General features: G+C 33.7%; 1 protein-coding gene across 1 annotated transcript; it reads right to left on the bottom strand.

Moving 5' to 3' along the window:
• Nucleotides 1-1,388: 1,388 nt before the first annotated feature.
• Nucleotides 1,389-11,657, bottom strand: iqcb1 (IQ motif containing B1). Its single transcript, XM_073852480.1, has 13 exons — nucleotides 11,427-11,657; nucleotides 10,982-11,147; nucleotides 10,769-10,889; nucleotides 9,538-9,631; nucleotides 9,350-9,449; nucleotides 9,076-9,248; nucleotides 8,892-8,998; nucleotides 7,130-7,251; nucleotides 6,572-6,714; nucleotides 6,256-6,404; nucleotides 4,097-4,228; nucleotides 3,819-3,975; nucleotides 1,389-2,675 (listed from the first exon to the last, which is right to left on the bottom strand). Exons 1-13 carry the CDS (start codon nucleotides 11,539-11,541, stop codon nucleotides 2,455-2,457), a joined length of 1,800 nt encoding a protein of 599 aa, XP_073708581.1. The 5' UTR covers nucleotides 11,542-11,657; the 3' UTR covers nucleotides 1,389-2,454.
• Nucleotides 11,658-13,523: the final 1,866 nt, after the last annotated feature.

The raw sequence follows: 13,523 nt of genomic DNA on the forward strand, positions 1-13,523 counted from the left end.
TTTCTGTTTGAAATGAGATTTTTTTGCTTACCCCATTGGCAGATTATTTAGCTTGTTCTAAGCAAAAACTCACTTAATTTTTCTCATTTTTACTCGTCTAGAAAATCCTTCTTGATTTAAGAATTTTTAGATAGTTTGGCTGGAAACAAGACAAAAAATCTAAGTAGGAAAAGCATTTTTTGCATTTCTTTAAGAAAATGACCGATTGTTTCGCTAGATAAGACCCTTATTTCTCGGCTGGGATTGTGTAAAGCCCTTTGAAGCTCCATTGAAACTGCAATTTGGACATTCAATCTATTGGCCACCATTGACGTCCATGATATGGAGAAAAATCCTGGAATGTTTTCCTCAAAAACCTTCATTTCTTTTTGACTGAAGAAAGACAGACATGAACATCTTGAATTACATAGGGTGAGTAAATTATTAAACTTTTATTCTGGAATATAATAAATGTTGTTACTGTCACTTTTGTAAAGTATTAATTTTATTCAAATCTTACTGACCTCAAACTTTGAAAGGGTATTGTACTGTACATGTAACAGAAACGTGTTCCTTTATCTTGTTTTCTTATATTTATTTCTCCTCACTGTCCTTTGTACAACAGTCTGGTCAAAAGTTCAAAGCTGTTATCTGAACAAAGAACATCTGACTGGAGTGACTCATAGAGAGAGCTTAATACAACTACAACTGTGGTAAAACTCGACAATTAGGCCCCAGCATAAATGGTTAGTTAATCAATTAAACCACTTTGGCATGCGGAACAAGGCAGTGTTTTGGCAGGCACAGTGAGTTCGCTCTTACCTGGACTTTTTACCTCCACCACAGCAAACATTCATTCACAATCTCTTTCTCTCACACACACACACACACATATTCATTGCATTCACACTTTCACAGACCGAAACACAAACACATTACAGTCGCATTCACACAACTACACACACACAGCTCTGCTTTCTCCATAAGCAGGCCTCACTTACCCGCAGTTTTAAAATGCTGCATAAAGAGAAGACAATTATTCCCCCATCATATTTTTCCGCTCTTGAAAATGTTATTTTAATCGTGCCGGTGGAGTGGACCACTCTGTTGTTTTCACATGAGTGTAAAAAATAATGACGGCTGTCCAGTGAATGGGCCCTTGGCATGAGTTTAGGCCACTATGGGCATGCAGCAGACTCTCACTCACACTCACTCACACACACACACACACACACACACACACACACACACACACACACACACACACACACACACACACACACACACACACACACACACACACACACACACACACACACATTAACAGACACATGCACACAGTGTCTAAACAGCTTCAGAAAGGACCAAGAAAATGTTCAAAAATGTATTTTCTCAATCCCCTGATCTTTTTTTTTTTTTTTAACTATTTCTAATTAGTCCTTATTTTTGGTCTTTAATGGCAAATCGTATTTTAAGCCTATAAAATATTGAACAAAATAAAAATAAATTAGAGTACATAGATTAAAAAACAACCAAATTACACGGCTGATACCTATGGAAGCCCATGAGTAAATAATAATAAAAAAGTTAATTATGACATTTTATCTCACAATTCTGACATTTCTTTTCTCAATTATGAGTTTATATCTTGAAATTTAGACTTTAGAAGACAAAATTGCTAGTTATTAATTAAAAAAGTGTGAGATAAAAACACAATTCTGTGAAATCCCTTAGAACTGTACTTTATATCTCACAACTGTGAGTTTATATTTTGCAGTTCTGAGAAAAAAAGTCAGAATTGTGAGATAAAAAGTCAATTAGCTTTTTAATTTTTTAATTCGGTGGTGAAAATGGCATTCAAGAGATACCTGACCTAAAAAAATTAATAAATAAAAATAACTAGCACTTAATATGACGTGAAAAGTGACTACAATAGTCTTGAACCTGACTGCTTGTGTACTATGTACCCGAGATGTTTAATTAAAAAAAGACAACTTATGTACAAGACAGTGCTTGTATTGTTTGTATTGTTGTGCAGTTCTTTAAAGGGACAGTTCACCAAAAAAATAAAAATGTACTTGCTCTCAAATTTTACATTTTAAAGAAAATTCTTTATTATTTTGTCCAATGGTGTAACAATATTCTTAAAAATATCTGAAATATCTAAAAAAAATAAGTCAGTCAAACAGGCTTGAAATAATATGAGGTAGAGTAAATAACAAAACTGAATTTTTGGGGGGTGAACTGTCCCTTTAATACGAAACATTTTAAAGTATAAAATATTTTCTGTTACATGACATAAATGAATGTTTTAGTATTTGTGTAGCTAAATGACTCCAGCTTTACTGTTATTTGTAACCATGTTGCTCTTAGATCATATTGGAAGCCCTAATGTACCATAAAAATTTAAATGTACCATTCTTTCATACTGATATGAACGATATATTGCAAATAAAGGCTGAATTTCATCATCTGTTAGCTGCCGCCTAGATACAGTGACTCAATGTCCATGTCATACTCTTTCCTGAGAGGCTCGTCTGGATTGGAGAACTCATCTCCAAGCATCCTCCACCATGGAAGACGCATGCTTTGCATCAAAGCATTGTGGGATTGACGAGCACGTGTGGCCACAGGGCGGGAACGGCTCAGGAACAGACTCACATCCTCCGCTCTGGCATCCTTTAGCGACGGCGTATCTAAAATGAAAAACAAATAAGTGGTTTTAGATCGGTGGTTCTCATTGTCTACAACAATAATTGTTCATGATGTATTGGATAAGGATTTTTTTTTTTATTTAAAAATTTTTACTTATAATTTCAACCCAATAGTTTTCGAGTTTGGAGGTATATTTATTTAAAGATGCACATGGAGTTACAAGCTTATCTGCAGGAGTTTTAAAATCAAATTTACATTTTCAAATTAATATATCTTTGTGTCCTAAATGTTTAGGTTTTTATAATGCATAAATAGCTTAGTATCGATCCACCAGTTCACAACTGTGTGTTTGCTCTGTAAAAATAAGTGTCAATTTTCTATGGAAGCCCATTTCCGCCATTGAACAAAAATAAAACAAGATAATTGCATATATCTCACAATTCGGACTATTTTGACTGCAGAATTGAGATATAAACTCACTATTACATGATATAAGCTTGACATTATAAGAAATAAAGTCAGAAATGTGAGATTTAAAAATGTGCAATCTATAGTTACTGCATCAGATACATAATCTATGCAATTTCGCAAATGTTTTGCATCTGAAATCAGGCTTGCACAGCTACAATTAAAGCTTTTGCACTTAAATATAGTGTTTTCAGGACATGTCATCAATTGGTTACATTGGCGGAACCAAACGAAACTCACATATTTTGCTGATTATTGCTGCTGAAAGTGATCAATTATTGTCATGTTTTGGGCTGTACTAATCGGTCGGACAGGGAAAAACATTTGGAGTATTCTAGACTTCCAAAAGTTATAACAAATCGAGGAGAAGAGTGAAAAAAACTGTCTGAGGAACAAAAGGTGTTTGTGGTTGGCCAAACTGAACTTGGATTTCCAGGGCAAGAATCTTGACAACATTAGTGTTTGTTCTTATCATTTCCAGTCAGATAGGTGAAGTATTAGGCTAATATCTTAATTAAATCTGCTTGTATGTATTTTTACCACCTATTAACTTTAATTGGTCAAAATATTGTTTCCTGCTTACTAAGTCCTCTATATGATTTAAGTTTTTTTCCGTGGTTTAGACAGCATTTGTATACATTTCAGGCCTTACACTTTGCAGAATTCATGAAATCATATTTCACATTAGTAGATCAGCCTTAGATTTAAGTACATACTTAGTAAAAGCTCCAGGTCTGTGTTGATCTGTGCAAGCAGAGCCTGTCTGTGCTGCTCTTGTGCCCGATCAGATGCTCTGTTGAGCAGGTGCTGGTGCAGGAGACTCTGGGCTCTCTGATGGAGCTCCACACTGCCCTCTGCTAATGTCACAGATGACTGCACAACAGAAAAATCACCACTATTTAGAAAAGAAACTTTTTGAAATGGAAATTTTGTTAAATGAGAATTTGGCTTGGATAAAGCTTAACTGATTCTTTAACTGTAAGACATGACTCACGGGACATAGAGAGATGTGCTCCTGTATGTGTTGCCTGAGTTCTGTTCTTCTACTGTCAGTCAGTCCTTTGGGTCCTTTTAATGGCGTGAGAATATTCCTTTGTGCTTTACGGCGTTTTAAAAAGCGAAGAATCTGACAAATAAAAACATAAACACATAAATGATCAAGATTATGTCAACCTCTTTAATATATTAAAATAATAAGTGAGATTTATGTTCATTATTCATTATTCATATGTTATTCACATGTGTCCATAGTTATGTAAGGGATAATCAACGGTTTGCAATGCTACAAGAATATTTTTTGTGCATTAAGAAAACAACAACAACTTTATTCAACAATTTCTTCTCTTCCGTATAAGTCTCCAATGCACATTCAGGAGAGTACCATGACAAATGAACGTGGCCTTGAACGTGGTTGTTGCGTTGTTGTCTATGAATGGTGAGAAAGCTCTCGGATTTCATCAAAAAACTTAATTTGTGTTCCAAAGATTATGGTTATTTATTACTTATGGGTAATTCATGAAATCATTTTCATTTTTGGGTGAACTAACCCTTTAAATAAATAATAAAAAAGAAAATAATAATAATAATAATAAATTTAGCTATTAGCCAAGGTAACATTTGTAATTTTCGTTAAACATTACCTTAAACTAAACTTAAATAAAAATAATTAAAAACTACATAGACATACCTAAATAATAATAATCCTAATAAAATCACAAAAACACACAACAAAACTACTAAAACATTTTTTAAACATTTAAAATGAAAAATGTAAAAAAAGATATCCAAACCCATAAGACCTTCGTTCATCTTCGGAACACAAATTAAGATTTTTTTGATGAAATCCAAGAGCTTTCTGACCCTGCATATAGACAGCAACACAACTGACATGTTCAAGGCCCAGAAAGGTGATAAGGACATTGTTAAAATAGTCCATGTGACATCAGTGGTTCAACCTTAATTTTATGAAGCTAAGAGAATATTTTTTTGTACACAAAGAAAACAACAATAACAACTTTATTCAACAATTTGTTCTCTTCCGTATCAGTCTCCGATGCACGTTCAGGAGAGTACCATGACGTGTGTGGCAGAAGAAGAAAATTTCTGATTAAAGTCATTATTTTTGTTTTCTTTGCTCACAAAAAGTATTCTCATAAGGTTGAACCAGACATGAGCAACAACATGAGGTTAAGTAATTAAGGAAATAATTTTCATTTTTGGGTGAACTAACCCTTTAAGAAATAAAATAAAGTAAAATTTGTCATTTTTGTTAAACATTAGCTTAAACTGATGTTTAACCAAAATGGTTAAAACTAAAACTTAAATAAAAATAATTAAAAACTACATAGATATACTTAAATAATAATAATCCTAATAAAATCACAAAAACACACAGCAAAACTACTAATACTTTTTTAAACATTTGAAATGAAAAAAAAAACTATTAAAATAGATATCAAAGGGATAGTTCACCCAAAAATGAAAATTCACCCCAAACCCATAAGACCTTCGTTCGTCTTTCGGAACACAAATTAAGATATTTCTGATGAAATCCAAGACCCTGGATAGACAGCAACACAACTGACACGTTCAAGGCCCAGAAAGGTAGTAAGGCCATTGTTAAAATAGTCTGTGACATCAGTGGTTCAACCTTAATTTTATAAAGCTACAAAAATATTTTTGTGTGCAACAAAACCCCAAAATTATGGGGAGTATCACAAGGTTTATGTCATGGTACTCCCCATAATGGCGGAGGACTGTCTTGGGAGAGAAGAAATCGCTGAATAAAGTTATTTTTGTTTTCTTTGCGCACAAAAAATGTTCTCATAGCTTTAGAAAATCATGGATGAACCACTGATGTCACATTTTAACAATGTCCTTACTACCTTTCAGTTGCATTGCTGTCTATGCAGGGTCAGAAAGCTCTCGGATTTCATCAAAAATATCTTCATTTGTGTTCCGAAGATAAACAAAGTTCTTACAGGTTTGGAGCGACATGAAAGTGAGTAATTAATGAAAGAATTTTCATTTTTGGGTGAACTCATCCTTTAAGAAAAACTATAATAGAATCTCAGTTATACTATAAAAATACTGAAAGAATCTAAACACTTGTCCTTTTTAGTGGTGGTATATAACAGCTAGCTGCACACTCACGGCTCTCTGCAAAGTGACAGCAGCTCTGTGCTGCCTGAGAATGTATCTGTGCTGCTGGAAGTTGCGTCTTTCTCTGTGTCCTCTCCACACTCTCTGAATCAGCACAGCGGCCTTGTTCTCCAGCTCCCCTAGGTATCTCTCCACCTGGGCTTAGAGAGGTAGACATTTATAGCAGTTAAAAATCTTTGACAAGCGGTGTTCCTTCATGTGTTGATATGCTTGCTCACTTATATTTTCAGTCTTCATTTAAAATTCAATTGTTGAAAATGTGCTTTTATGTTTTTTTGCGTGGAAGGTTTGATTTTATGTTAGTTACCAGCTGGTAGTATCTCCATCAGATGAAGCTGGTGTTGCCGGAACTGTCTCATGGCTCTCTGTCTTCGCAGACAAACCTGATGACGTAGTTCCTCTTCTGCACGTTGTTTCTCAGTGTGTTCCTGCTGTCGTCTGCGCTTTTCCCTAATGCACAAAAATAAATCTCATTTACCATATATGTGACCCTGGACCACAAAACCAGTCTTTAGTAGCAATAGCCAACAATACATTGTATAGGTCAAAATTTTCAATTTTTCTTATATGCCAAAAATCATTAGGATATTAAGTAAAGATCATGTTCAATAAAGAAATTTTGTCAATTTCCTACCGTAGATATATCAAAACTTAATTTTTGATTAGTAATATGCATTGCTAAGAACTTCATTTGGACAACTTTAAAGGCGATTTTCTCAATATTTTGATATTTATGCACTCTCAAATTCCAGATTTGTTTAAAATTTACCCTTAAGATTGGTTTTGTGGTCTAGGGTCACATACAGGGTCTTCAAAATGTTATTTTCTTCATTTCACAAAGAGACTGGCTAAATCCTTTCCTCACCTGAAGCTGCGCTGTAATGTGCTGACCGCTCTGGGGAGTTTCCTTAGTCTTTTTCTGGTTTGATGGGCTCTCCAGGCTGCCTGGATAATACAAGCCGCTCTCACATACTCCTCAGATGACTCCTTCATTTACATATGTAGAGTGAAGAAATACATAATAAACAATAAGACAAGAAAAATAATAATTCTAAGGGGTCATAGAGATTTGGAAAATTTTGGAAATTCTGGAAAATTTTCATATAAAATTATATTATGAGTTTTTGATGAAAGTAACCTTAAAGGAACTCTAGGTACTCACCTCAGGTCATCCAGAATGACCCGCAGATATGGCAAGCCGTTTTAGCCTAAAACATACCAAGTGTTACTCGTCGTAATTGCATTTTTACTAGTAGCAATTCAATTAGAGAGCTCTACAATTCAAATTTTACTAGTAACAATGCCAATTATAGAGCTCTCTAATTCAATTCTTACTAGTAACAATTCCAAGTAGAGAGATATTCAAATTAATTTTTACTAGTCATATGTCTCCATTGACTTCCATTCATTTTTAATTACAGAACTCTACAACAGAATTTTTACTAGTAAGAATTTCCATTAGAGGGCTCTACAATTGAATTATTACTAGTAACAATTCCAATTAGAGAGCTCTCTAAATCTATTTTTTCTAGTAATAATTCCAATTAGAGAGCTCTCTAATTCAATTGTTACAAGCAAGAACTGAATTAGAAAGCTCTTTAATTTAATTACAGAGATCTGCAATTAAACATATCTTTAATGTGGTTTTTTTACTAGTAAAAATTGAATTGTAAAGCTCTGAAAATGCATTTTTACTAGTAATAATTAAATTAGAGAGCTCTCTAATCGGAATTGTTACTAGTAAAAACTGAATTAGAGTGCTCTGTAACTGGAATTATTACTAGTAAAAATAGATTTAGAGAGCTCTGTAATTGTAATTCTTACTAGTAATAATTAAATTGTAGAGCTCTGTAATTAAAAATGAATGGAAGTCAAAGGAGACATATGGCTAGTAAAAATTTATTTGTAGAGCTCTCTAAGTGGAATTGTTAGTAGTTAGAATTGAATTAGAGCTCTGTAATAGGAATTGTTACTAGTAAAAATTGATTTAAAGAGCTCTCTAATTGGCATTGTTACTAATAGGAATTGGATTATAGAGCTGTCTAATTGAATTGTTACTTGTAAAAATGCATTTACGACGAGTAACGCTTAGTATATTTTAGGCAAAAACGGCTTGCCGTACACAGATGAGTTTGTTTCTTCATCGAAACAGATTTGGAGAAATTTTGCATTACATCACTTGCTCACCTTTGGGTCCTCTGCAGTGAATGGGTGCCGTCAGAATGAGAGACCAAACAGCTGATAATTTTGTAAAGCGAATAGCTGCATGTTTGTAATAAACAAATCTAATATCACTTTAAACCATTGTCTCAAAATCTTCTATCCTTAAAACAGTTTTTAAATGATATTTATTACAAACACAGACTTTTGCTTCACACAATGTTTACTGATAGATGGCATTGTGTTTGGACTCTCATTCTGACGGCACCCATTCACTACAGATCCATTGGTGAGCAAGTGATGTAATGCAAAACTTCTAGATGAAAAAACAAACTCAACTACATCTTGGATGGCCTGAGGCGAGTACATTTTCAGCAAATGTTCATTTTTGGGTGAACTAACATTATAAGTGGGAAAAAAATGCCACAAAATGTAAAACATGATGCTTTAAGCTGATGGCCACTGACCTCAGTGTCTCTCCATTGGACGTCTGACTGCAAGTGATCAATAAGCTGATCCAATACGGAGTCAAAGCCTTTACCACTCCAGTCTTTCACAGCCAAATCAGCCAAACCTGCAGGACCAAACATTGGAAGACAGGTCTAAAAAACTGTTCTAAGACGTTCCGAAATCTATAGAGTGTGACTGTACCTCTGTATCTCCTGTGAATGAGCTGATGGGTTGAGCTGCTGTGGTCTATAATCAGAACAAGGGTCTTTACAGCTGCTCTACCAATCACAGGATTCGAGCTACTTGACATTTTATAGACAATATCATCCATGATGTCAGTCAGAGCCCTGTTTCCCATCTCAGCTACAACAGCACTGCAGAAACAAGGTAAAATATAGAGATGTATGAGTATTTGGGTGTGAAGCAGTTACATGGATAAAGATTATATTATAGACCAGGTGGCTTTCTGTTGTACCCATTTGCTCTAAAGATATTGTTCCAGAAGGTGACAGTAATAACGGAGATGTCATCGTCTTCACAGATCTGGACGCTCTCATAATGTTTAGATCTCAGTACTGAGAGGAGAATATAAAAACAAGTTTCATTTCAGCTCTAAACACATCTTGTATTAGTTAATTCACTAAATTTATAGAAGTTGCTTACCTTGATGAATGAGATGTGTATGAGCCCTGAGGAGCCAGCCAATCGATTCAAAGAGTTTTCTAAATAAACGAATCATCTCATTATGTGCCTTGTCCTGTTAAACAGAGCAATTAAATGATCTGGTTGGTTACTACTTGGCAACATTTTGTTTTTAGATTTCTTTGCTAATACTCCCATTTGAAAACATATGAGAAAAATGATGAATGTTCTTCTAAAACTCAAAAAGTCCAATTTATTTAAACATTAAAAAAAAAATTCTTGGTATATGGAAGTTAACAAACACATGAAGGAAATCAAACATTTTATTAAAGTTTCTCCTGAAACAAATAGTATGTATTAATGTTAGACGAACCTAAAATGTTCCATGAACAACATAAAAATAATTTTAATACTGTATATACACTACCAGTCAAAAATAAAGAAGTCTCTTCTGTTCACTAAGCCTGCATTTATTTGATCCAAAGTACAGCGATAACAGTAAAATTTTGAAATATTTTTGTTATTTAAAATATCTGTTTTCTATTTGAATATATTTTAAAATGTAATTTATTTCTGTGATTTCACAGCTGAATTTTTAGCATCAATACTCCAGTCACATAATCCTTTAGAAATCATTCTAATATTCCAAATATACCAAAACAAATTATACTGACTCCAAGCTTTTGAATGGTATAGTGTATAATGTTAAAAAAGTTTTTTTATTTCAGATAAATTCGGATCTTTGGATCTTTCTATTCAAGAATCCTGAAAAAAAAAATGTACTCATCTGTTTTAAATATTGATAATAATAATAATAATAATAGTAATAATAAATACTCTTGAACAGCAAATCAGCATATTAGAATGATTTCTGAATTTTGCTTTGATTACAGGAATAATTACAGTTTAAAATATATTCAAATAGAAAACAGCTATTTTAAATAATAAAAATATTTCACAACATTGCTTCTACATTATACTGTATTTTGATTCAAATAAAGGCAGGCTTGGTGAGCAGAAGAGACTTCTTTAAAAAACATTAAAAATGTTTGACTGGTAGTGTATATACTACATAAAGTATATCTCGTAATCAAAATATAGCAATTATAATCGGAAGTCAGACTTGGGAGAACTAATCATTAAACAATGACATGATTTGTATTATTGTGAAAGGGTTTATTTTTCATTAAAAAAATAACCCAAACCTTGCTACCTGATGTTCTCTGTGATTGACAAGGCTGTAATATCTTACCCGCAAAGCTCTGTTCATTAGACGTTCTGCAAGAAAAAGAAGGCTTTCCACCACACATGGCAGAAATTCGTGACTGAACACCTCCATGTCTCTGAAAGCACCCAGACCCACACAGCATGTGCTAAACAGACAGAAACATATGTTAAAACTCCACAAGACTGAGAATGAAAACAGTACTCAGCACGTATTTCAACATATCTTATATTTGAATACCTGAGGAGGTCTGCCATCTGTGTCAGAACTGCATAGCCTCCTCGGATTTTGGCTGGACTGAATCTCAGAGAAGATGAGCAGTACTGCAGCACACCATGAGAGTAAAGACTCTGTTTACATGCCTCCAGATCCCTCTGATCTCCTAAAGACTTCCTGCCCACAAGATCTGTTCATGTGCAAGGAGTTTGAGTTCATTTATATAGGAGATACATAATTTAATTCTAGGATAGCTGACATCTAAAACAATTTTTCAACATTTTATAATTATTGTAGTATTATTATACATGCACTTTTATGATCTTATATGAACTAAGAGGTTATGTTTGTATCTCTTATAAAGCATTTCTCACACTATTTTGGTAAACTGCATAAAACTAACAGCTTTTAATAAACGAAATTCTACAATGCTAAATAAAAGAAAAGACAGGACTCCAAGTATCTTTACCTTTTAATTTTGAAAGCACGTCGTTAATCTTGTTTTCAGATTTTTCTCGGGTGTATGCGACCAGATCCTTCAGTTCTGGGTTTATTTCATCTCCTGATGCGCCCATTGCGCTCATCGGCTCGGAAAAACGCTTTAGATTTCAAATAGAAGGACGCTTAAACGCGCATGTCGAATGTCAAGTGCTTATTTAGTTTCTTACTTCTCATACCTTGGGTAAAGATGTAACTTCCTTCATCATTTTTCTGCTCGAGCAGAGCAAAGCAAAGCGACAAAAGTTTTCTACGGTAACCTTACGTCATCACAGTGCGACCGTTCGTCGTAGCAAGGAAAGTCTCTAAAAGTTTTCCGACTACAACGTATTATAACGTTATTAATAGGTATTTTTGTCAAAATTAGACAAAATTTACATAAATTAATTTAATTTTATACTAACGTGTACGGTGTACAGATTTTGCTCAGCAGTCAGTAAATGATATAAATTGCCAGTGTTATTACAAAGATTAATTTTGCGCATTATGAACATGGTAGTGGACCTTAGTGGAATTTTTGATATTTGGTACCAATGTCACAAAATATTTTCTCCATTTTATTAATTCATGATGGACTGTGTTTAATTATGCCAACCTGTCTCAACAAGGGGAAAATCCCAACTAGTGCGAGTCTGAATTAGTGGAGACGAATTATAACCTGACTTGAACGTGGTTGCTTGAATTAGATTTTTATCTTGAGTTAATCAATTAAATTTCCTCTTAAAACTGTAACATAATGCCAAGTTGCCAACTATGTGGTTGTTTCCGCGACAACGGCGCCTCCAACTGGGTGAATCGAGAATAGAGAAGTCTAAAGCATCATGAAAGATCTAAGCACACTGAAGTCTGAGACTTTTTTTTAGATAACACATTCTATATTATCTGTAGGTACGGTTTTAATAATATATTTTTAACATTTGAAGTGCACTACAAGTAGCCTACTGATTCAATAAAATTAGCATTTCTTTTCCATGAGGGTATATGCACAGCCTAGCGAGTGTATGTTACAGTATGTAGTGTGTGTGCATCAGATATTTTAATTAGGTTCAATAAATTAAATTCGAAAAGCTGCTGTGGTTACTGACATACCCTGGCAGATACCCTGCTGATGCTGCTTTTGTATTGGCTCGTATAACACAACATAACTTTAATTCTGAATTTAAAACAAAGAAATTACACATATAAATTAATATTGCCATTAAATATGTCTGTTTTTACCCAAAAAGCGTTCATGTGGAAATAGTGAGGTAATCTTACCGCTTTCCCCAAAGAATAAAATAATAATAATACAATTACGCAAAACCAGTGTTGTCTTATATAATATTTTGTCACCCCTTCATTGTTGTGCACTTTTTCTGCATGGCTGATTTCTAGATTGCACACACAAAAACATCTTATGTTTTTTTTTTTTTTGCCTATTTCCATTCATTTCCTACGGCGGAAATGAAGGCTATTTTTTATCATTTAGCTTGTTAACGATTTTTTTGTTATAGCGACTGCCATAAAAGTAATCGGGTTTTATTTCAATTAAGTAGCCATTTTAAAAATGCCCAGTTTTTTTTCTAAAAAAACCCCCCTCCATATAGCAAAAAGTTTTCTTTCTTACGTTTTTGTAAGTATTTTTGTTTTTGTTTCCACATTATTTGATTGTTTATTAAAAAAAAATCAAATTATATATTGTATAAAATATATTGGACCATAACAAGAAAAAAAAAAAAACAGTACAACTATTTTGAAATTATTTTCTTTTATATAGCCTAAGAAATACGATGTTTTAATCTGTATTTTGGCAGAATTATTTGGATTTCATTTACGTGCATAAAAAAAAAAAAAAAAAAAACACCATGTGACAATTTTAGAACGTCTTGCAGGCTGACGCTGAGCGTCTGGCACCTGGGCTTGAGGTAGTAATATTTGCAGATGGCAATATTACTTGTCTAGGGATGTTTAAATAATTTCTCAGAGGTTCCTGATTGGATCCCTGCAGAACTGGTGCACAACTTCTAGAGCTTCTCAGTTAGCGTCTCGAAGGCTGACGTACAGTAAGTAGACTCTCCATCTCTCCATG

Source organism: Garra rufa, chromosome 12 (genome assembly GCF_049309525.1).
Source record: "Garra rufa chromosome 12, GarRuf1.0, whole genome shotgun sequence".
NCBI lineage: Eukaryota > Metazoa > Chordata > Actinopteri > Cypriniformes > Cyprinidae > Garra > Garra rufa.

Bases quoted from the DNA above. Each gene is read 5' to 3' on its own strand.
- iqcb1 (XM_073852480.1), bottom strand. From the start codon at position 11,541: ATGAGCGCAATGGGCGCATCAGGAGATGAAATAAACCCAGAACTGAAG. The intron at 11,148-11,426 runs GTAAAGATACTT...GCACATGAACAG, and splicing joins CGTGCTTTCAAAATTAAAAG to ATCTTGTGGGCAGGAAGTCT. The intron at 10,890-10,981 runs GTATTCAAATAT...CTGTCTGTTTAG, and splicing joins CAGATGGCAGACCTCCTCAG to CACATGCTGTGTGGGTCTGG.